Source organism: Scomber scombrus, chromosome 10 (genome assembly GCF_963691925.1).
Source record: "Scomber scombrus chromosome 10, fScoSco1.1, whole genome shotgun sequence".
Taxonomy (NCBI): domain Eukaryota; kingdom Metazoa; phylum Chordata; class Actinopteri; order Scombriformes; family Scombridae; genus Scomber; species Scomber scombrus.
In genome coordinates, this window is record NC_084979.1 from 20,971,207 (window position 1) to 20,993,993 (window position 22,787).

The 22,787-nt window shown below is 39.5% G+C and overlaps 3 protein-coding genes and 1 long non-coding RNA gene across 4 annotated transcripts; 2 read left to right on the plus strand and 2 right to left on the minus strand.

Moving 5' to 3' along the window:
* The first annotated feature begins 82 nt into the window (after positions 1-82).
* Positions 83-6,272, plus strand: mbd4 (methyl-CpG binding domain protein 4). Its single transcript, XM_062427434.1, has 8 exons — positions 83-221; positions 759-1,019; positions 1,125-1,891; positions 5,129-5,194; positions 5,296-5,430; positions 5,526-5,675; positions 5,817-5,920; positions 6,020-6,272. The coding sequence occupies exons 2-8, from the start codon at positions 781-783 to the stop codon at positions 6,092-6,094; spliced, it is 1,536 nt and encodes a 511-aa protein (XP_062283418.1). The 5' UTR covers positions 83-221; positions 759-780; the 3' UTR covers positions 6,095-6,272.
* Positions 6,273-7,322: 1,050 nt separating this feature from the next.
* On the plus strand, positions 7,323-8,335 carry LOC133988290 (uncharacterized). Its single transcript, XR_009925610.1, has 3 exons — positions 7,323-7,385; positions 7,491-7,680; positions 7,894-8,335. It is a non-coding gene; the product is annotated as an uncharacterized LOC133988290 (long non-coding RNA).
* A 1,002-nt stretch (positions 8,336-9,337) lies between these two features.
* Positions 9,338-12,606, minus strand: LOC133988073 (protein disulfide isomerase Creld1). Its single transcript, XM_062427609.1, has 10 exons — positions 12,490-12,606; positions 12,305-12,387; positions 11,654-11,764; positions 11,291-11,382; positions 10,913-11,092; positions 10,707-10,802; positions 10,526-10,609; positions 10,065-10,160; positions 9,825-9,965; positions 9,338-9,733 (listed from the first exon to the last, which is right to left on the minus strand). The coding sequence occupies exons 1-10, from the start codon at positions 12,604-12,606 to the stop codon at positions 9,513-9,515; spliced, it is 1,221 nt and encodes a 406-aa protein (XP_062283593.1). The 3' UTR covers positions 9,338-9,512.
* Positions 12,607-14,304: 1,698 nt separating this feature from the next.
* On the minus strand, positions 14,305-20,425 carry wu:fl23c11 (interleukin-17 receptor C). The gene is made up of 15 exons (XM_062427082.1): positions 20,375-20,425; positions 20,165-20,287; positions 19,846-19,929; positions 19,641-19,729; positions 19,355-19,448; positions 19,211-19,252; positions 18,906-19,033; positions 18,741-18,803; positions 18,583-18,640; positions 18,249-18,481; positions 17,049-17,096; positions 16,888-16,939; positions 16,574-16,669; positions 16,454-16,492; positions 14,305-15,841 (listed from the first exon to the last, which is right to left on the minus strand). The coding sequence occupies exons 2-15, from the start codon at positions 20,265-20,267 to the stop codon at positions 15,036-15,038; spliced, it is 1,935 nt and encodes a 644-aa protein (XP_062283066.1). The 5' UTR covers positions 20,268-20,287; positions 20,375-20,425; the 3' UTR covers positions 14,305-15,035.
* Positions 20,426-22,787: the final 2,362 nt, after the last annotated feature.

Sequence of the window (22,787 nt, forward strand, 5' to 3'; positions counted from 1 at the left end):
GGTTTTTCATACTAAGCTCCCTTTTCATGATTCGCTCTCACTGCGCAGACTCGAATTCACACACTACTTCCTGTTTGCAAGCGTGAGTGAAGAGAGAGAGTGAGGGGCTCCGATGTTGACAACAGAAAATAACCGGGAAAACAGAGTACACACATCAGTCTTCACCTTTTTGTCCTACACTACACTTCTGTAAAAAAGGGAAGATGCCGACAACTATCGAGGTATGTCCATAAACAGCAAACAGTCTGTTTAATTAACATTTCTGTCGCTACTTTGCTGCTTATCATGTAATTATCTAACTTACTGAACTGTTAGATCCATAATATGGTGCTTGCCTACATTCAATTCAGTTCAATCCAAGCACTTTATTGTCATTGTATAGCACAATGAAATTACTTTTGTGACAGCCCCAGAGGTGCATCCACAATCCAATACAAGTAAATAAATACATACAGTATAAATAAAGAATAAAGCTAAACAGCAGAATAATCATACAAAAATTCACAATACGGCAATGATGCCAGGCTCAGTAGCACAGATTGTTATTGCACAAGGGTTCAGCAGCGTTATTATTACACATATAGTAAAAACAAGTGTATTGCACATACTGGTATAGCTTATTGTTAGAAGTTGTCAGAGTTCAGAGGGTTTATGGCAGTTTGGAAGAAGCTATTTTTTAGTCTGTGCGTGCATAGATTATATGATACGGAGCAATGGAGTGATGATGACATATGTTGTTGTAACAATATACATTCAAGGTTAAGATGAGATAGACCTCGAATGGCTGCTGAAGTGGAAGTTAGAAGTCAGCTGCTGGACAGTGACCTGAAGACATCAGTCAGCTTCAACACAGACAGCTGTGATTTTCAGCTGGACAACAGTGGAGATATAAATAACCAATGTCACAGTGACACGGATGATTCATGCCATGCTTCCAGGATGCCCCCTGGTTGGATCAGAGAGGTGAGGCAGCGGAAAGCAGGGAAGACAGCAGGCAAACTGGATGTGTACATTACAAGGTGACCCATTTTCTTATAAACCTCTCTGTATGTAACCTGCATCATGACCAAGTGCTTTGCAGATGTAGTTAGGTCGATGTCTAATTGATTCTTCTTTTCTTTTAGTCCTCAAGGGCAGAAGTTCCGGTCAAGAGCATCCCTGCAAGCTTTCCTCCTAAAAAATGGAGATGTAAACGTAGACATAAGCCTCTTTGATTTCACCACAGTCAAAGGCAATGTCATCACCTCTCCGCAGATCCTCCCCTTGCGAGAGAAAAAGAGCAGAAAGAAAAAACATGCAGATGGACAGCAGGACACAATAGAAAAAGCACAAACTGTTATACTGGATCCACCTCCAAATAAATCTAAAAGAGCCTCTTCCCCCCTCAGGAATAAAGAAGAAAAAGTTAAGAATGCAGAACATCCTAATCCTGTCAATGGTGATACAGTAAAAGAAGAGTTCACACATTTGCTAGAAGTTTGTAATTACAAAAATGATGAGACTGTCAAGTGTTGCACACAAATTGCACCTTCAGCCCCAGCGGCTGATGTCAAACAGCAGAGCAGCCCTCAGAGGGTGGGACTGCTGAGGGAGAAGCTTCTCAGGCTGGCTCCTTCCATTAAACAACAAAACACTTCAAATGTTGACGTGGATACACAGACAGACACACAGCCCTCAGTCCCGAATCTGAATATTGAATCTGCCACTGAGAGTGAGAATGAAGGCGAGGATGAACGAGGCGCAGATGAGACACAGATTCACAGCAAAGGTGACACCAAGCCTAATTCTGAACCGGAGGCTGATGCTGACAGTCACCAAGATGTGGAAAAGGAGGTGTTATTACCAGACATGACTGGTGAGAACTGTACACCAGTGATACAATCCCAGAATAGTAAGTATGATCGACACTGTCTCACAACTTGTCAAAGCAGCAGTTCAAGTTAGTTTTCTCTTGATTTACACTTTTTGTTCTGTATTGCTTTTTACCACGTGCAGCTGAAACCAGTGCAGTACAATGTCAGTGTTACATTCAGTTACCCATTTTTTCATCTATAAATGCATATAAACCTCAATGAAATCGAATGCTTTAAGCAACACAAATAACCCATAAAAGACAATAGAGTGGTTATACAGTGCTGCTTGAAAGTTTGTGAACACCTTACAATTTTCTCTATTTCTGCATAAAAAATCCCTTTTACAAAGTCCTAAAACTAGATAAAGGGAACCCAATCAAACAGATTAGACAAAATCATACAATGTATTTATTTATTAAAGAAGAAAATGATTACATCATCCTCTATCTTTCCCATTTGTGCGAAGCTATAGTTTGTGAACCTTTGCTTTCAATAACTGCTGCGATCATCTTTCACAGCAAAAACCAACAAAACATTTCTGGAAACTATTTATTAGCTTTGCACAACAGCTTGGAAGAATTTTAGACCATTATCCCTTCTTACAGAACAGATGTTGTTGGGTTTTTGGCATGAACTGCCTGCTTCAGGTCCTTCGACAGTATTTCTGGAGAATTAAGGTCAGGACTGTGACTCAGCCATTACAAAACATTAACTTTCTTTTGCTCTCATCATCCTTTGGTAGAACAACTTGTGTTTTGTTTGTTGTCTCTGTTGAGCATCAGTTCACAGACAGATACCATGACCTTTTCCTGTAAAATTTGCTGGTACAACTCAGAACTCAAAGCTCTATCAGTGATTGCAAGCCGTCGTGGCAAAGCAGGCCCAAACCATGATACTATCGCCACCATTTTTCACAGATGGGATGAGGTTCTTAGATTGGAATGCAGTGTATGCTCATTGCCAAACAAAACGCTTTTTATTCAAGCCAAAAAGTTTGATTTTGGTCTCATCTGTCCACAGAACATTTTTCCAGTCGCCTTCTGGTTTATCCGCAGAGTCTTGAGCAAACAGTAGACAGCAGAAATGTTCTTTTTGGAAAGTAGTGGCTTTCTCTTTTCAACTCTGTACACACACCGTACACGCCATTGACGTTCAATGTTCTTCTGATGGTGGACTCATGGACACTCACTGTAGCCACTGCGATAAAGGCCTTTTTTTGTTTCCTAGATGTTACCCTTGAGTCCCATATGACCTCCCAGACTATTACATGCAATCCTCTTTGTGTTATCTTTGTTGTCCAACCAGCCCTGGGGAGGGTAACACTGGTGTTGAATATGTTCCATTTCTACACAATCTGCCTGATAGTTGACTGGTGGAGTCCAAACTATTTTGAAATGGTTTTGTAACCCTTTCCAGCCTGTTGAGTACCAGTAACTGTTATTCTATGGTCCTCAGAAATCTCTTCCATCAACTGTGTTTGGCAGTGAAGAACCAAATGTATCTTCTTTAAATAAATCAGGGCCTCCCAGACTTACACTTGATTTTCATCCATTGATTCAAACAACCAACTTTAATTTCTCCTACAAATTTATTGATAAGCATAGGGGTTGACATACTTTTACCTCACACAAAGCCTAAATAAATAAACAAGTTTAAGATTTTAGACTCATGTGTTTAACTGATGTCTCTCTATCTAGTTTTAGGACTTTGATGGAAATCTGATCACATTTTGGGACATATTTATGCAGAAATAGAGCACATTCTAAAGGGTTCACAAACTTGCAAGCAGCACTGTATAGCTATGCTATGTATGTATGCATGTAGGTGTCTGAACAGGGAGTGCCAGTTATTACAGAATATAGTGCGCATAAAGTGGGTTATGGAATATATAATATCTTTATTGCATCAAAGGATATGTTCACACTTTCTAATATCTATTTTTAGTTTAAAACAAATCCCCTCTTTGTGTTACTATCACTACTCTGCAGCCCAGGGCTTTAACTCTGCCTACTGTAGGAGAATTTAAAGAAGGAATTGTGCATTAATAGGACTGTAACTTTGGAAAATATCTGTTTAATTTGATGAACTCAGACTTATTAACTTAAGACAAACTTTGCAATATATTTTTTTGTGCCTAAGGAGGGTTAGCGTTTTTCCATTGTAAATATGTTATGAATGGACCGTTTTAAAGGCCACAAGAGGAATCATTCTGTTTTGTCTGTACAGTACCAGTAACATGTTTGGACACACCTTCTAATTCATTTTTTGACTATCGTTTAAAGACAAACTTCAAAAAATGTGAACCTTTACTTTAGCAGGGCCATTACCAGACTCCATCTCTTTAAAGGCTTTTAGAGCCTTATTGCATATGTGATTTGCTCCATCTCATAGAAATCCAATACTATTTTTTTTAAATCCATAATTTGTATGAGACAGGATTAAGTCTCAACCACCTAGCTTTAATATGCTTTATGGCAACAGCTAGTAGGATTTGTTAAAGCCATGTGGAATTATACCTAGAAGGAATACCTTGGGATCTTAGGGAGATTTAATAGTTGAGAATTTCTTTAAGGGCATTGGACACATATTGTCAATAGTCACTTAACTTCAGACATGGACAAAAATTAAGTATGATATATCTGTAGTGTGTGGTAGTATTTTGTTATTACTTACCATTTGAAGTTCTACCAAGTATTCAAATTAGACACCAACTGCACCTCCATACATGCATGCATTTCTCCTTTATTTGTACTGTACGATATTGTATGGTTTCATAGACAGATGTAAGGGCCAATAAGTTAATAATTGAATGGTAATAATTTCGTTAAAAACAGTTAAAAATTGGTAATGATAGTTTCATCATAATTCATACAAGATTTCAAATATCTTAGTTTAAAATGTAGAATTTAGTAATGTGTACATGATAAAAAATGTTCTGTGTCTTTAAATTCTTTGCTATGATGTCACTGTGCAGTTGTAGCTGTGACCGGATGTAACAGTTTTCAGTTTGGAGTCAGATAATGGTGGAAGCAACACAGTCTTTTGACCGTGCATCAGACATTGTAATTTACTTTCAAGTTTTCAAGTAAACATTATAAAGCCAAAGGAAAGTTGTCATGTCTCATCGTTCGCGTAACAAAACAGTGTTGGTGGACTGACTTCAACAAGTGGTACAACAAAGCTTAGTGAGAACGGAGTACCACTACAACAGAGATATTCAATATACATTATATTCAATATTCATATATGTATATTATTGTTTCTTGTCTGTCTAGAGTCCAAAAGCTCAGAGGACAAACGGAAAAAAAGCCCTTATTTCAGCAGGAAACCTCTCACAGATGGTAATTTTTCAATGGTTCATTTAATGCAATGAAAGATAAGATTGTGTATAAATATAAGATATATACCACAACATCTTTAAAGTAAAGTCATGTGTATATAGGTCTTAGTCCACCCAGGAGGAAGGCCTTTAAGAAGTGGACACCACCTCGTTCTCCCTTTAACCTCGTACAAGAAACCCTTTTCCATGACCCCTGGAAGCTCCTGGTTGCTACCATTTTTCTGAACAAGACAAGTGGTAAGATCCAACGTACACACCTTGCAACACACAGGATATTGTACCAACCAGTTCTCAGATCTAGTATTACATTTATATTTTCTTAAATACTACAGGAAAGATGGCCATTCCAGTTCTTTGGCAATTCTTTGAGCGTTATCCGTCTGCAGAGGTGACCCGGGAGGCCGACTGGAAGCCGATGTCTAAACTCATGAAGCCACTGGGCCTGTACGAGCTCAGAGCCAAAACACTCAACCGCTTTTCAGGTGAATATGCTTGTCCACTGTTGGTGATGGACCATTTCTGTGCACAGTATTTATAATCCTAGTTCTGATTTTCATGGTTGTAGTCAGCACAGTCTTCAACAGTGCGCAGAAAAAACTAAAAATCCCCTTTCTCCTGTATAGATGAATATCTAACTAAACAATGGCGCTACCCCATTGAGTTGCATGGTATTGGGAAGTATGGTAATGACTCCTATAGGATCTTCTGTGTGGGAGAATGGAGACAGGTGAGTCTAATCCTAACTCTGTCGCGTTCAGTGGATTATGTAAAATACGTTCATTAATGCCATATCTCTTTTTATTTTATTGGGGTGTGTATGTCAAAGGTGACACCTGAAGATCATAAGTTAAACAAATACCACGCCTGGCTTTGGGAGAACCATGAGATGCTTGGAGTCTAAAACAACACAAAGTATGAGGGACTTCAAGGAGGATGTGTTGCAGCGCAGACTGGAGAATCACTTATGTCACATAAACATTTCAGTCTAACAATATTAGCATTATGATAAACTTGCAATGTTACCTCAGTCATTTTTATATTCTGAATATATCAATGTAAATGTTCCTTAAAAAGTTATACTCAAGGTCTAATAAAATGTTTTAACTAGTTTAAAAGATTGTAAGATTCGTCTGTGCATTATTTAGTCAGTCTTCTCTCTTGTTCTATCCCTGTATCTGGGTCCGAAGACATCTTCTGACAGTATCTGGTTGGTTCTTTGTAATAGGCTAATGATATTTCTTTTTGAGTGCACTGATGCATTGCTTTAAATGCCACACTGCAGCTTTCCTTTAGTGGGAGGTAACCCGATTCCCAAGGCAACTGTTGCCACCGCAAAACACTCAGTGAATGCACAGGCATGTCAGGGTTTAATCTCTAACTAGAACCAGCACGGTAATTTTCTATATTTACATTTGCAGTTGTATAATGATTTACTGCTAATAGAGTTGCAACTTTAAGTAGAACAATCAATCGTGCAGTAATTGACGTTGACATTCTGGAAAGTTTCATCCCACAAAGACTGGACCTCTATGGTGGGAGAACAGAGAGGAAGAGGCTGAACTGTAAAATGAGACTCCGTAAGAAAACTGCTTTTTAAAAAACATTTATTTCTTAATGTGTTTACCAGTTAAAATGTTAAACATGTGCTGTGATTCTTTTTATTACTATCTTCATTACGACAGCCGCCATTTCTGCAGCTGCCACACCGGTGTGTATTCCTCATAACACACCTCCTGCCCGACAGAGTCACTGCCTGGTTGTCACTCCCATGACTTTTCCTCTCATCTCAGAGTCTGCTCAGCTGTGGAAAAGCAATCAGGTGAGCAGAGATTTACTGACAGTTCTGATTGACAGTTTGCTTTGAAGTAAACAAAAAGAAAAAAAAAACTTCATAAATCTGATTCCTAGAGTATTCCAAGATTGAACCCTTTACATCCACCATTGGTCCATAAACGCACCATCAGTCTGGAGACGCCAGCTGTTCACCACCACAACCACCAGAGGACAGTGATCATGCAGAGGAGAGAGCATTACAGGTTGGAGCAATCCACCAATTCCTCATTGTAATAGATTTTAACTGAGAAAAGGCATATTTGCTTTCAAAGTCACTGACATGTTGGTTGATGCGTCAGGTATCATCAGGTATGGCGAAAACCCTTTTATGGAACCAGCAGTGAGAGAGAAGAATACAGGTACTGATGAGTATTTTGCTTTTGTCCTCTAATACTCAACTGATTGCATCACATACTGAATAAATACTTATACTAATAAAAACAAAAAAACAACCTTTGTTGTAGGAAGGAGTTGCGTGACCAGTTAAAGAGGCAAATAGAGGAGAAATGTGTTGCACTGAGGCTGCAGCTGGCAGGTAAAGTGAAGGATGCAGAGTATTCACGTGAAGTAGACTGCCTCGCCCTGTCCAGTGAAAGAGAGCAAAGGATCCAACACATCAAAGCTATGTCAGCATACAGAGATGAAAACAAGAAGGTACAGTCCAACACATACATAATGAATCCACTGCTACCATAATGCTTTTGTGTTGATGCTGCTTTACAATAGTGCCTTGAAATTGTTCTCAGGTTACAACAATAGCTACAGTAGGGAGTGTTTGAGGTTTTTCTCGTGTCTGTCTCTGCTGTGTGTGTGTGTGTGTGTGTGTGGGGGGGGGGGGGGGGGGGGGGGGGGGTGTTGTGTGTGTAGCTAATGGAGCAGAGCTGGAGGGACAGAGCACTAACACGGTCCCAGGAGGCCATGAAGGAGAGAGAGCTGCTGCGTCTCAACCCCATCAACTGGAGTGGAACACTGAAATAGGTTGAACCTTAACATCCAGAGTCACAACTGCAGACTCCAGCCTCGCTGTAGCTCATCGATGTGCATGAGTGTCGGATGAAAATGGGATGCAACATGAACAGTATATGTAATCAGTGTTGTGATAACCACTGAAGAAATTTCGGAGATATTTCTGTTTTCTAAAGCTCCTGGGCATTTTTATGTTTTTCCATTTTAATCATATAGGTTCATTTATTCACAGCTTTGGATTCCAATTCAGTCAGGTGTTTCATTGACTTCCTACGTGTCCTATAAATTATGACGCAACATGAAATTGTACAAACTAATTATACAAGCTAGAAACGTGTTGCTGTTCCTGTAAATGAAGCAGAGGAAAAGTAGTGGAAAAAATTAAATGTACAACATTATTTAAAACATATGGAGTGTCAGACATTTTTATTGTAAAGCAAACATCTATAAAGAATGACTGGACACCTTTCCACACTAGTTAAACCAAAAGATAAATTAAATGGACGGGTAAGAAGTGATGCTACTATATCTGCCTAAATTACAATTGAACAGATACAAAAAAAACTGCATTGAAAATGCACACCAAAATACACAGGGGAAATGTCAAGAGCAAAGTATGATGTATGATAACATTTTCCTAATAAATATTGCTTTAAAAATAAATTAAAGGCAACAGAAAATGGCTTGCATCATCCAAATTGGAGCTCGTATTTACCTAAGCGCATTCCTTCACACAATCACAAGTGATTATAGCAGTGATGTTGGTGATCCAACAGCTGTTAAGTCTGTCTTCCATGCCAAAGTAAGACAATAAATTAATACATACAGTGTGGTACCTTTCATTTCAAATCCTATTCTCATGCATTATTATTAAAAAGTATCAATCAGTAAGTAAGGAGGTAAAAAGTCATTCAGTGAACATAAATTACCAGTGGTTCATAATGGAAATATCCCAGAGTTTCGATGAGCTTTCTTTTTGGGGTGATTGGGGAAATTCTTAAAAATGCCTTATCTAACCCCATGCCCATAACAAAAAGCTGAAGTGTTGCATCTTATAGGAAAGCCTCTGCTTCACAGCATTGAGATAATGAAAAAATGATGGACATGATGACGAGGTTTTGATTGAATGCATGGACAACATAATTTCATGAGCAACATCGAGGCCAGGTGAAACATCCAAATGCATAATAGATTTTAACAATCAGTAGTTGTCTTCCTGTCACCCTTGTTCCCAACAAAGTTGAGGTAGGGGATTCAGTTCCTTTAAATCAGTGCAGTGTAGCTTTGTCATTTCCTCTTCAAGATTCATGGCTTCATAGCCTTCAAGTTCTTACTTTTTCTTGCATTATCCTTTTCATGGACATAAAATGAACCCCAGTCCTTTCAAGTAACTCCCCAACCCTAAATAAATCCCTGAAAGGCTAGCATTGTAGGGATGGTTTCCTGCCCCAGTTGAGTCTTATTCACCCTTACTGGCTGGTAATCCCAAGGTCCTTTCTCAAATCTAGGCCTCAGACAGCCTAGCGTCCCTTCAGGAATCCATCCAGCATGTAGTCTCCCTTTTCTGTCAGCCAGTATCCAGCCATAGCAGCCACACCTCCGATAAAAATGGCAGTAAAAACCATGTCCCCTTTAGCAGCGAGTGTAGCCAGGGCACAGATGACAACGCCAAAGAACATCTGCTGCAGTACAAGGACCTCATCATCTGTCATGTCATCAAACAGTCCCTTTTCTGGACCAGCTGAGGAGATAAAGAAAAGAAACTTAGCCGACAGATCTAAGGAGCAGTCAATAATATATGTGTTTGCATATTTATCACCACCACTACGTACTAGGAGGTTTATTCTCGACACAAATGCTGTCTCTTCTAATGAAGCCATCAGCACAGTCACAGTGGAAGGAGCCCACCTCATTGATACAGGCCTCATTGAGTCCTGGGCATGCAATTGCACGTTCACTACATTCATCGACATCTGTGGGAGGAAGGAAAGCAACCGTAGTTTCAGGTACAAAAGTAGTATGGTACAGAAATTTAGCAGATACATTTTTTCGGATAAGTATAATATTCTCACCAAGACATTTGGATCCTTTCAATCTGTAGCCACGTGCACATTTCTTACAGCGAGCAGGACCACTACCCATGCAGCCCACACATGCCTGGTCACAGCCTGCATACAACAAGAGCAGAGTGGTTAACATTACTTACTAAATTGAGCATTTAGTGCTATTCAGCTTCATACAATGGAAAACTTTATATAATCACCCCAACAAAAACTATTACAATAACCACCCAACCAACAACCAATTATATTTAAAGTGGATTTTTTTATTTAATTTCATCAATCAAAACACCTTATTGAAAACAGGTGGCAGTTTTAAATTAAGTCAGATTAAATAAATGTATCTAAAAACCTGCCATTTTTTACACCAGCTGCAGAAAATCAACAAATCCTACATGCTTTCATTAGGTACAGTGCACAATGCTGAAACCAGGAACTTAAACTGCAACCACATAAGAGAGAAGAGAGCATACCTCTGCATTCATATGATCCATCTGTGTTGTGACAGTAGGTGTTAGAGGGACAACGAGCCAGCTCTGTACCACATTCATCGACATCTAAGATACATAAAAGTGCAATCAAATAAACATACGTCCAAAAAAGTGGCACAGAATCACTACAATGTTACCAAATCACCCCTAATGTCACACTCACCCACACATTTGTTGTCATGAAGGATCCAACCGGGTTTGCAGTCAAGACATTTGTAATCCTGCGGCCCTACGCATTTCTTACATGAGTGGTAGCAAGCTACAAAAGGATGAGAGGCAAGGACACCGACAGGATGTCAATTTTAGATGATCTCAGACAATATTTAGCACATGTAGCCGACTGAAACAGTTCATCTGAATCTGAGGCACCTGCACAGGCTCCTTTGCTGACATTGGAGCTTTTCTCTCTGAAATAGCCATCAGCACAGCTCTGGCACAGATGGCCCGAGTATCCGGGATCACAGACACATTCTCCATCACCCAGGCGAGTCCCCTCCCCCTCGCAGCGGCCCAGACCCCCACACACACCACCGGGGCCGGATGAACACTCTATTGGATGAAGATGCAATTAATGACCATCTGGAAGTCTTCAAAACTAAAGCTTTACAATTACAATCACTTGACTTTACATCTTTCTGTAATCTTAATCATTGTTCACATGAGGCAATGAAGTATAGCTGTTGCAATGGTGAGGATTTCTAAACTGATTACAGTCAACTCGTGTTCAATGCTTTATGTTTTCCACACCTTTGCAGTCAGGTCCAAAGCGTCCAGGTGGACAGCAAAGTCTCAGCTCCTCTATGCACAGCCACTCAAACAGGTCAGGTGCCTCCTGCTGCCTACAGGACACATACATATCATATCAGTCATGGAGTTAAAACATGGCTATGTTAATACATCTTACACACACAGGGCCAATACTGTCGGCATAACAAAAATAAATGTGGGATTAAATCTAGTTTTAGTTTATCCAAAGTTAAGCCAAAGACAGGCTGCTAAAGAGATCAGAACACTAAAGGACATGAGGATATTCCTGTTTTTTAAATTTCCCATGCAAATGCAGCTAGTTTAGAATGAACCTGTTTTTTTCTGCTACATAACGCCATTTACCTGTGGAACCACCATGTCTCCACTTGGTCCTCTATCTGCTCCAGCAGCTGGTTACAATCAAAATCTGTTTTCTCACAAGCAGCTTCTACTATCTCAAGGAGCCGAGTCTCACTGAAACAAGAAGCCAGAAATCAGGAATGTAAGATACAAGTTGAATAACAGTGTGGATGCTTCTCCACACCCACCCTCCAAAAATGGTGTAACCCTTCAGCAGGGATTCACTCCCCTCAGTGCACTGTAACATTTAAAATAAACTGTCTTATGTAATAATTCACACATGACAAAATCACACAATTGAGCAGGAAGGGGCGTTCAAAATCAGAGTCCCAATATTCAGGATGGATCCAGTGACACAAAGAAAGATCAATGATGGAGTTAATTCTCTAAAAATATGATACACTGATTTTCTTATTATTTTTTTGGCTTTTGCCTTCACTGGATAGGGGATAGTGAAGTAGCAGACAGGAAGCAAGGCAAGACAGGTACGACATGCAACAAAGGTCCCTGGCTGGATGTTGCGGTTAAGTGGAACATGCAGCAACCATTCAGCTACCAAGGCGCTCCGCAATCCTCTTAAATTAAGTTAACAAATAAAGTCTTGATTTTAAAGAAATTCAAAACTGTTCAGGTGTGAGTAAAGTTTGCTCTTACCTGCGTGCATACTTAGCCAACTTCTCTTCCTCCCAGGCAGTGTTACCTCCTCCAAAGTTCTTGTTGGACGTTTTCTCCAAGCCCTTAAAAAAAGAGGGAATATTTTAGTGTCCACGATACAAAAAAAAAATCAGCTTAAAGAACACGAGCAATGACCTGATGGTGCATAAAGTTGACTATAGTACCTTAATGAAACTCTCAGTGAGTTTTTGGCAGGTCTGGCATGGTGCCGTCTGGACTCTCACCACAGAGAGCTCTGAGAGGAGCACCAAAGCTGGCAGGAACGGCCAGGCCCACCACATGATCCTTAGGAGAGCATTCACACACACACACACACACACACACAAAATATAATTTAAGCAAGTGTCATCAAACAGACATCATCTCTACAGACCCTAACTTGAAGGGGGTGGACGGAACAATAGGGACACCTACACAATATAGTACAATCCAGCCCAAAGCTAAGTAGTGTACACTAGCATTAATTTTGTGAAGTTTTAAACGTTAAGATTATATTGAGGCTGTGTCATAATGGTGATGATTTAAGGTAATGGCATGTCACTAACTTAAGATATCATTTGTGTACTATTTACATAAAAATGTTAAGTTATGAGAATACTCTGGATGAAATTTGAACTGCATTGCTGCACAAATAAATGCAGTCCTCAGTGACATCTAATAATGATAGATTCAGCCTGGTTTGAAGCTCTAAGTGTACACATTAGCCTCGCCTGATTGGGATGCTCTTTCAGCGTTAGCTAGCTCAGCATCAGCACCATGCTAAATTAGCCAAGTAGCAGCTAAGGTCAATAGTTAGCTTTAGCCGTGGCTAACGATGACTATCTTCGCTCATTTGTTACGTGTGTATTTAAAGTCCAATAAACTCATCGACAATGTTTCCCCAAATGTGTGCCGAGTCGTCTTTATTGCAGTGAAGTTCCTCTGAAGTTATCTAGCTCTGTTTTTGTGGATCAGCTCTTTACCTTGTTGCAAAGCCACCACGTCCTGCTGCACCACGGATGGTTGTCTGATGATGATGATGATTTACCTCCCGGTTCACACAGTCCAGGCAGAGTTTCACATTTTGGACAGCCGGTTTTTAATGCTTCAAGTGTGCCATCTTAGTTTGGCAACTCGCAGCAAAAAGCCACAGACTAAGCTAGCTAAACGCCGGTGGTGCTCACGCAGAGGTGGGAGGATGCATGAATGAATGAACAGCTTCCAGTTGTTTCTGTTGTCCACCCCAGCTGAGCCACACAGGATAGCCGGGATAGCACCGCCCAAAACCCGCTGGGATTTAACTCATCAGCCAATCATATATCCAACTTCAAACACACTGACGCATCATGTCTATCAGGCAGTTTTTCTCCTCCCCCATAAATGTTTAATTCTAGATATTAGATATTAGATTTAGAGATAAGAGATTACCTACTGATAGTCCTGTTAAAGATAACATAACATAACACATTCCTTTATTAGCCCCACAAGATATTCCTCAGGCTAAGTGGGGAGATTTACATTATTGCGGCAGCAAGTGGATAGCAAAAAAGAATAAAGAATAATAAATTATAAGTAAGTACATAAGCAATAAAAAGACAATTGTAGTAAAAAAAAACAACAACAACAACATTATGCACAAGAGTAATATTGGCGGTGAATGATAATATATCTGAGTTTATTGTTATTCTTAAAGTGGAAAAATAATATACATATATATTGCATGGCTGAACAGAGTAATAGTGTACCAAAAATACTGATATTGTCCAGTCGTGTACATTAGAAGGTGTAGTTGTGAAATTGTCCAGGTCAAGGGTGTGTGAGGTGTACTTTTTGAGTGAATTAATGTCAAAGTCCCTTCAGACATTAAAAAAAAACCCCTTTTCATGAACTACGTTTGGAATAAATGTTTTTTATTCCACATCAAAGGTAGAGTCTTTTTTTTAGGGTTAGGGTTAGGGTTAGACTGTAAATGTGGCAGATATCCAATTGACTAACTCAGACTGCTGAAGCCTCATATAAGCTTCACATCAACTTTTAAATGACTGTGTGGACATACAATTGGGTTTGGCCCCATCACTTACTTGAAAGCACATTGGAAGGAGAACTTTTAATAGCCAGTTTGAACAGAAGGAATGATTACAGCTCTTACACTGTTCATATGGACACCTGCCTGTTGTTTCAAGACAGACTTGAATAACTGTGAACCTGTCCATGATTATTTTTTAAAAGCACTTTAATTAAAACAGAAAACAATGATATAAAGCATTTGTGAGATGTGACAAAAAGTATACCTCTGAAGTCTCCACACTCTGTAGGATTAAGTTTTAAATAACAAATTATGTTGCAGCTCTTGTTTGACTGCAAGTACAGTTTAGATGCATTCAAAATACATTTTAATGAGTCATATACAGTCAGTGTAATATTCATTGGTTAAAAAAATATTGCTCTGCAAACATGCATCTTCTAATGCATACAGTAAGAAACACATTTTACAGTCAGATGAGCAAATAACGAGTCAGATAAATAGCACTTATCAGAAAAGAGCTTATTTTTACTTTGTTTTTTGTCATGTTTATCAGTGCAAATAATAGTGAATATGTCAAACACACACACACACACACAGTAACTTAGTTTAAAACTGAAAACAGCTTCTATTAACAATGTAGTGTCAGGACCAACACAGTGGAGCTGTTTGCTTCATAGATATCTCATCTGTCATCCTCCCCTGCTGTCAGACCCATTCCATTTCACTGACCTTGAGGCTTGTATCAGGGCTGGAGGGTGGCGAAATATGACATGGTTGCAAGGGTATTGTCTCCCCAGAGTCTTCCACTCCTACCCTGACACAAGTCTGGGGCATCCCTGCAAGGCAAAACACAGTTGTCCCTGCTGTGAACCCTGACAGCCCGCGTGCCAGAGCTCGGGATGCCATTCTGAGCCCCCCTGCCCTCTTCCGTCTAGCTGATGCAGTAGCCATTTGTCGAGCCCCAGCAAGTTCAGTCAGAAAACCCAGACTCTGGGAAGGGAGGCTGTAAACATGAAGGCCGCGGAAAAGTTCTGGCAGCGGCCGGCAGCCACCTGGAGGCTCAGGTGGAAGTGATTCAAACTGCACTAACATAAACCTCTCACCAGCACGGCCCTGTAAATAGTCTGCCAGAATGCAGCTCAACGAAGCACCAAAAACATCTGCACAAGGAGAAGATGCAGTGTTGCTTCTTCCTGCCTCCTTTTCCTCCATGTTCTTCTCCCTGGGTGTGTTTCTTTCCCAGCTGCCAGCTCCCCATTCTTCAGCCCTTATCCACGCAGTTTGGGTTAGGACTAGCACCACTTTGCCGCCCTGCCTTTTCAGTTTTTCCAGTCTTGAGTGGAGCCAAGGCACAGGGCCCAGTGCGCTGAGCTCAGCCTGGTTCCACAGGTCCAGAGACACACTGAAGCCCAGAGCCTGCAGGGATGAGCCCAGGTGGCACATGAGCCCTGGCAAAGCCTGGTCGTCATCAGGCGGGTACAGCAACACCACATGACAGCCACCCACAGCACCTGAGAGAGAGGAGGATGAGAAATTTTAGAAACTTCAGCAGTATTAAATATGATAGGATAGGATAGAAGCAGATGAATTTTTCGGATCCAGAAAGAAACTGTAATACATGCAAACGGGTGGCTTAAGGGGGTGAAAAGTTAGGATGATTCTAAGGGCCCATGACTAACAGGGGTCCTAAAAAAATATTGGAAAATTAGTTAATTTTTTTAAATGAACTAACACTTTTTTATTCTTGTTTCTGGCAAAAATCAACCATCCAAACACCCCCCTTTATTTACATGAAATGGTTCAGTCCTGTCTCCTGTCTCTTATTTTCATAACTCGATGTCAGTAGATATTGTACACTTAGTATTGGACTATTAGAGAGTTGCATGCATTCACAAGTAGAGGTGTGGTTACAGCAAGTGTGCATGGTTGGCACTGCCTTTGTGTGGTGTTGGGGCCCAATGGAGCCTAAAATCCCTGGTAGCACCCCTGCATGCAAGTAAAAATGTAAACACAACTCCTCTTAATATTCCTCCCTTCTCTACAGATGTATGAATTAAATAATGAAAATGTTAAATTCAGAGGGATGCACAAAATAATGAAATGGATATTTGGCTGTCACATACCTTTAACATCATCTTTTTTCAGCCGTCTCAACACATTGACTGGATGGAAAACAGAACATATATTTAGCTATTTTGCCAAGGTGTAAAATGAATATTTAATGAAATGAAATGAAAACATACCTTTTATGAACCCTTTAACAAAATATGCTCCGAGAACGGCCAAACACATCAGTAGTAATCCGATGAGGAGCGGCAGACCCCATCTCAATCGAGAAGCTGGAAAAATACATTAATTAAGAAGCACAAAAGTCTTTATAAAGCAAGTTCCACAAACATTGCTTATGTTACAAAACAAAGGCCAAGTGTACAGTAAATTTACAGTGAGTAATTTCCTATTGGGCACGATCCAATGAAAGAATGTATTTGTATTAGCTGATAACAGTTAAACATTAAACCCATTTAACCTGAGTCTGGATAACAATTAATAGCCTTACTTTTAAATGGACACTGGGGTTCCAAGGATGATTCCGACCCATTTATCTTCATCTAATAAATGATTGAAGGAGTAAGTGTTGTTACAGTATGTACTGCAGGATTACTGTGCTTAAAAGAAAATTATTGCTAAATAATTACAAGGTACTAAAACAAGAATCACCTGAACACAAAGCAGAGGGTGTGATGGCACGTTGAACTCTCCGATTTTCTGAAAAATGCATGAAGTTAATTAATTAATTTTAAAAATTTCAATGAAGAAAAAGAAGATTAATCATTTGTCATGACGGGTCAAAAATTATGCTGAACAATTACAACAAGATCATTTATACTGATATACTGGCTGATTTCATGGACAGATTTTCATAAATTGTCCTAATATGGAGCAAATTAACATGATATGAACATAGACTCAGAGCTTGTTCAATGTAAATCACTGCTTTTTGTTATGGTAAGAAAATCAACTTGTAAAACTTGGTTACTTTAAGTTATTTTATACAGTAGTTGCATAAAAAGCCAGTTATGAACATTATTCTAAAAATGTTTCTATTGTTATGTTAAGGAATGCTTAAATATTCAAGATTTACAAGTTCGTTTTAATGCAAGACACCAAATTTAAATCATTTTCATGACATCTGTGTTCACCTGTTGTTTATCTCCTGGGTTTGATACTCTGAGAACTTCCACATACTGGTGTGTTTATACGGCAAATAATCGTAACCCCACCTACACACTGGTAATCTCCATTTAACTAATCATGGCTGCACCAGTGTTGATTTAGTTGTTTCCTATTAAAGAGAGCCAATACTTAAAAATATATAGTTTGTATTTTATATTTATACTCAATTTAGATCACTGTGTAGAGATCTGGTTTTACTTTGACATTAAAACACATGATTCCTCTTTGATTCAATCTTGTAGAACAAAACAGGATTACAGTTTTGGGATATTTTTTTTTTATTTTTTTTTTCTTCTTCTAAAATGTAGGGGTTTTAGCAACCTGAAGGTTTGATCACCTTTATGCTAACTAAATAATACACATTTTTATCCAAGAATTATCTTCCTGGCCATGCAGAGAAGGTGTTGAAACAGTGTTTAGGCCTTCATATAACTGAGTATTAATCATTATATATGAGTAAATCAAATATTTTAATGATTGAAATAACTGGGAAAACTTAGAATTAATAAAAGAAAAAAAATCATATAGTCAAAATGATTCTGGGAGATAATGGAGTCTACTCATGACCTCAATGTTTCTAAAATCATAGCCCTGGATATGACACCTTGCACATGATGCAGGATGAGTATATAGCCTAGGATGGAGTGCTGCTTAAGATGCAAAAATTCACAATTTTTTTTTTACCCAGTTTCCGTTATGTGTTGCAATCCAGCCTGCATCCATATTGCTGTGCAGGCTCTGTCTGGAGCCCGTCACCTCCTCACACTGTCCTCCTACCGGGTCTTTCTTGCACAGCCACACGACTGCCTCCAGCCTGCAGGGGGCAGTCACATTCCAACTCAGCCCTGTGCCACCCTCTATCATCGGGTACTCTACCATAGACACAGACACATTGTGCAGCATTCCTTCCAGTACATCTGGGGGGGAAGGAAAAACAATGCTACTCTATGTATCTAAGAAACTATTTGCAAAGCAAATTTATCTTGATCTGAGATTAACCTAGGTGAACTCCCTTTACCTTGTTGGTTTTTGAAAGGGCAGAATTCTCTTCGAAGTGGCTTTCCAACCCACCACACCTGTAAACAAATAATTTAATGTATTCATTTTATTCCAGTTTGTTAGTTAAACAATTTGTAGCTGTTTATTTCTTGTCAGTTACAATAAACTAACAGCTACCTGAAAGCACAAGCATGGTGCAACAAAGTTTGACGAAATGACCATTTTTTCCTTGCCTTTGGGCTGCAAAGAGTAAAAGAAAAGTTACGCATATATAGACATACAAAATTGATTTTGGTCTGACGATGCAGTCAGGATAGTCTGGATAGTTGATCATTGACTGACCCATTCAAGGACCTCTCTACGCATTTCATTCCAAAGTATCGAGACCATCAGCTCATCTGTTCGGTTGGTGTCTTTCAGTTGCAGGACCATATTTTTCTGCTTATTAGTCTCTGCTTGAAGTCTGGGAACTGGGGCCGAGACATGGAAGTCAGCTTTGACTGAAATGCATCACTCTTTCAAGCATGTAAAATTACTTCTGATGTTAGCTTGTGTATGCTCACAAGCAATAAGAGGTGGAACTCTGCACATTAATCACTACTTTAATGACATTTTAATAATATGTCCAAACAAATTTTATATCTTACCATCACATTCCTTTATACTCCCTTCAAGCTCCATGGAGCACTCTAAAAAAAATAGGAGAAAGGAGAAAGAGGAGAAGATGTTCAGTGACATCAGCAGTCAACAAATAAACACATCTTTGCTTACAATGGAGCAATTCATCTCACCTTCTTCTAAGGATGGGATTGTGATATTTTGATCATGTGTGTAGACGTTGACTAAATAAACACTGCCAAACGTCACTTTTTCTGTCAACAGCAGCTGCATTTACAGGAAATGTATACATATTGTAAAATAATTAACAACAAAAACTGACACAAGACATTTTGCAAACTGGTCACTGAGCAATTCAATGAGTAGGTGGTGCAGGGCTGGTTTTAAAGAGAGGCAAATAAATCAATGATGATAGGAAAATCCTTCGCATCTGCTCAGTGAAGTACAAATATTAGCTACCTCATGCGTGGAATCAGGATGGTAGCTTGGTTTAAACTGGATGATCTTGTTACAATCTATGGAGCCCGGGGAGCTAAGACGCACGTTCACTGAAGTGAACACAGAGAATAGAGCAGAAGAAGGGTAAAACAGTGTAATTATTATTAAAAAGTAATCTGTAGCATAGAATTTGTGTGACTCTTTAGTTGTGTTTATGATTCCATACCTTTTGACTTAGGAGGCACAAACTGAGCACTTCCCTCTGCCACTGGATTTGTGAGCTCATCATCATCCGTTTCTGCAATGACATCTGTAATGTTCTCACAATCAGTAAATACAGCAGCTGAACACACCGTTTTAAGTCTACAACAGCTGCCTGGTTGACCTTAATTATATTTACTTATTTTAATAGCAGTAATAGCAGCAGCAACGAAAACATTTATTTCGATATATGCATGATATGGTCTGGAGGAATTATGGTTGAAAAGAAATTCATGCTGTGTCATCTGACAGTATCAAAGACGTAAGACTTATGACAAAGCTACCTTTGATTGTGATGATTATTCTCAGACAAGGTTCACAGTCTTGACTGGCTGAACAGCACAGAATTGCTTTAAGCTCCACGCGAGTTACATCTGTATTTGGCATGGCAGCAGTATGAAGACATTCTGTTGAAAGAGAAGTAGCTTCAGATAAACCTCAGGTTTATTTTAATGCAGTGATGTAAGACACACTTGTGTTGATTGTGTTTGTACCTTTGTTCACCTGGCAGTCAGTTAAACCCTGAATAAAGAAAAAAATGCGGATGAGAACTCCACCCACCAATTAATCTACCAATTAGGTAGGTGGTTAACAATGGTGAAAGGCATTTATTGTCTAAAAATAGTACTATGACAAGTAAACGTCTAAATTATAAAAAGTTAAAGTGCAAAGTGCTCAGTATGCAGGGTAAGGACTAATATACATTTCTGTTAAAAGGAGTGAATTTATGAAACAGTTGCAGTTAACTTACAGCACCCATCATAACTGCAACGGCCACAGTTTGACTCCTGCCCTCTACCCCCCAGCATAAAAAATGTGCAGTTAAAATAGGGATATGGTACATTTTTGCCTAATTACTTGTGTTATTATTTATGGGCCAAAATGAGCAATACTAGAGCTTTTATTGAGCCATACTCAGAGGAAGATTTTACTGCTCAAAGCTTGCTCTTCTACAGCTCAGGAGACAAAATTGTGATTCACATTTCAGTTTTTCTATTTTGTCTAATATGTTTCTCTTATTCATTCTTTTTCCAAACTACTTATCCTCTCTAGAGGGTTGCAGGAGCCAATCCCAGCTGTCATTGAGCAAGAGGCAATGTACAACCTGGACATGTCACAAGTCAATCACAGGGCTCACAAAGAGCAGACAGATGACAAATTAACCTAACCTTGAGAGAACATACAAACTCCAGAGGGGCACCAGCCAGCCAGCGGTTTTGAATCCAGAACCCTCTTGCTGTGAGGTGACAGCGCTAACCACTGCACCACTGTGCCTGTTTCACTTGAAGAAATAGGTGAGACAAGACCATTAGCAACAGGAGCCTTACTTAACATAAAAGTCTCCTTAATTTCTCCTTTGGAAACAGAGCTGAGCAATTAGAGCTATTATCCAGGGTTCACAGGTCACATCTTTTTGTGTTTGTGCAGCTTCTGTATTGTGGAAATTAGTTTTTTGTCATAGCAAAGCAGGTAATATCCATTAAAATGAGGACCATGTGTTTAGGTCTCCGCTTGTTCATCCACATTCTTTTTATCGTTTTCGTTATTATATTTTCATAACTATAGAATAATACACTGTTAAATTTGTATTAAGATTTTATAAACTTTGCTATTAAGCTATTTGACAATTTAAAATATCTTCTTTCAAATGATTACTATTATTTTTAATGATTGCATAACACTAACGTTAACCCTAACCCTACAATCAATTTATTTTCATTCAATACATTCAGACAAATTCAATAATTGTGTGGATAGTAATAGCACTGGTCTACAGTTTTGGTCAGTTGGTCTTTTACCATCTTCTCTACAAGTGAGTTAGGATGTGTTCTCTAGGAGGCTACACTGCAGACCTGATAATGCCCCCGTAGTGAGGGGATCGACTGGCATGCACGTTAGACGGGGGAGCGTTTTTAAGATGTCCACTCTGTAGAGTGGGTTCATTTTTTTTTGCGTTTTTAAGCCCCCAAAACGCCGTCGCCGTCTAAACGAAAGGCACATCTGATAAAATATTTTGTCGGTTTCACCCGGGAGCGTTGTCGTGTAAAGTGGGCCTTAAAAATGCTCCACCGTCGCGTTCCCGTCTAAAAGGTAAAAACGCAAAAGTCTGCCTTAAATGCAGCGGAGTTTTTGCTGCGGTCTGAAGCTGTAACCTAGGTGACAGACGCTCTTCCATGTGACGTCACGTACCTATCCTTCTGCTAATACCTGTCTGCTGCAGCGGGGCCGATAATGACAGACGAGGGGGGAGAGAAGACAATTTGTCCGAGACAAAATGGTCAGTTTTTGTTCGCTTCTTAGCCATGTTTTGGTTTTGGTTTTCCATTTCGCGCGACAAGTAGAAGTACGGTTCTACACAGGCGCGCGGACTTTGTGGTGTCGTGGCCGCCTGGCGTGCATACAACATTGAATTCCTCAAACTTTTGCTTTTTCTATTGAGATCGTTTCCGTGTAAACATAGCCTAAGTCTTGCCAAGAATTCAGTGAGCACTTGCAGAGAGCTCTTTATTTGCTCTGCCTGAGATCAACCTGAGATGCTTGAATTGTGGAAGTTGGGATGAGAGTAGATTGAGTTCATAGAGAGAGACCTCTCTCTGCCTGAGATTAAAAAGAGACACACAAATTGAGAAAATCTGAGACTTAATTGAGAGCCCGATGAGATCTCCTTTGAAATTTACAGGGAGTCCAAATTGAGATTGTGTGGAGAAAACAAATGACAACAGGAGAAATAAGTCCACATTCTCACTTTGGTTTCACATAGATCTCATAGTTGACTAGGAGAAATAAATGAGAGCCTATTGAGATCTCTTCTCTGACTTTCTTTTCCTCTGGGTCAAGTCGGAACAACAACTTAGTCGGTGAACATTTGGAAAGTAAATGTTTGGTTGATGCTAGAAACTTTTTACT

What these genes read in the sequence shown, in the direction of transcription:
- mbd4 (XM_062427434.1), top strand. Translation starts at nt 781, where the DNA reads ATGGCTGCTGAAGTGGAAGTTAGAAGTCAGCTGCTGGACAGTGACCTG. An exon ending in CTGGATGTGTACATTACAAG is followed by an intron (nt 1,020 to 1,124) that starts GTGACCCATTTT and finishes CTTTTCTTTTAG; the next exon opens with TCCTCAAGGGCAGAAGTTCC. An exon ending in TTTTCTGAACAAGACAAGTG is followed by an intron (nt 5,431 to 5,525) that starts GTAAGATCCAAC and finishes TAAATACTACAG; the next exon opens with GAAAGATGGCCATTCCAGTT.
- LOC133988073 (XM_062427609.1), bottom strand. Translation starts at nt 12,606, where the DNA reads ATGTGGTGGGCCTGGCCGTTCCTGCCAGCTTTGGTGCTCCTCTCAGAG. An exon ending in CTTTGGACCTGACTGCAAAG is followed by an intron (nt 11,093 to 11,290) that starts GTGTGGAAAACA and finishes TTCATCCAATAG; the next exon opens with AGTGTTCATCCGGCCCCGGT. An exon ending in TCATGACAACAAATGTGTGG is followed by an intron (nt 10,610 to 10,706) that starts GTGAGTGTGACA and finishes TATGTATCTTAG; the next exon opens with ATGTCGATGAATGTGGTACA.
- wu:fl23c11 (XM_062427082.1), bottom strand. Translation starts at nt 20,267, where the DNA reads ATGCCAAATACAGATGTAACTCGCGTGGAGCTTAAAGCAATTCTGTGC. An exon ending in CCCTTTCAAAAACCAACAAG is followed by an intron (nt 18,482 to 18,582) that starts GTAAAGGGAGTT and finishes CTTCCCCCCCAG; the next exon opens with ATGTACTGGAAGGAATGCTG. An exon ending in GAAAAAAGATGATGTTAAAG is followed by an intron (nt 15,842 to 16,453) that starts GTATGTGACAGC and finishes CCTCTCTCTCAG; the next exon opens with GTGCTGTGGGTGGCTGTCAT.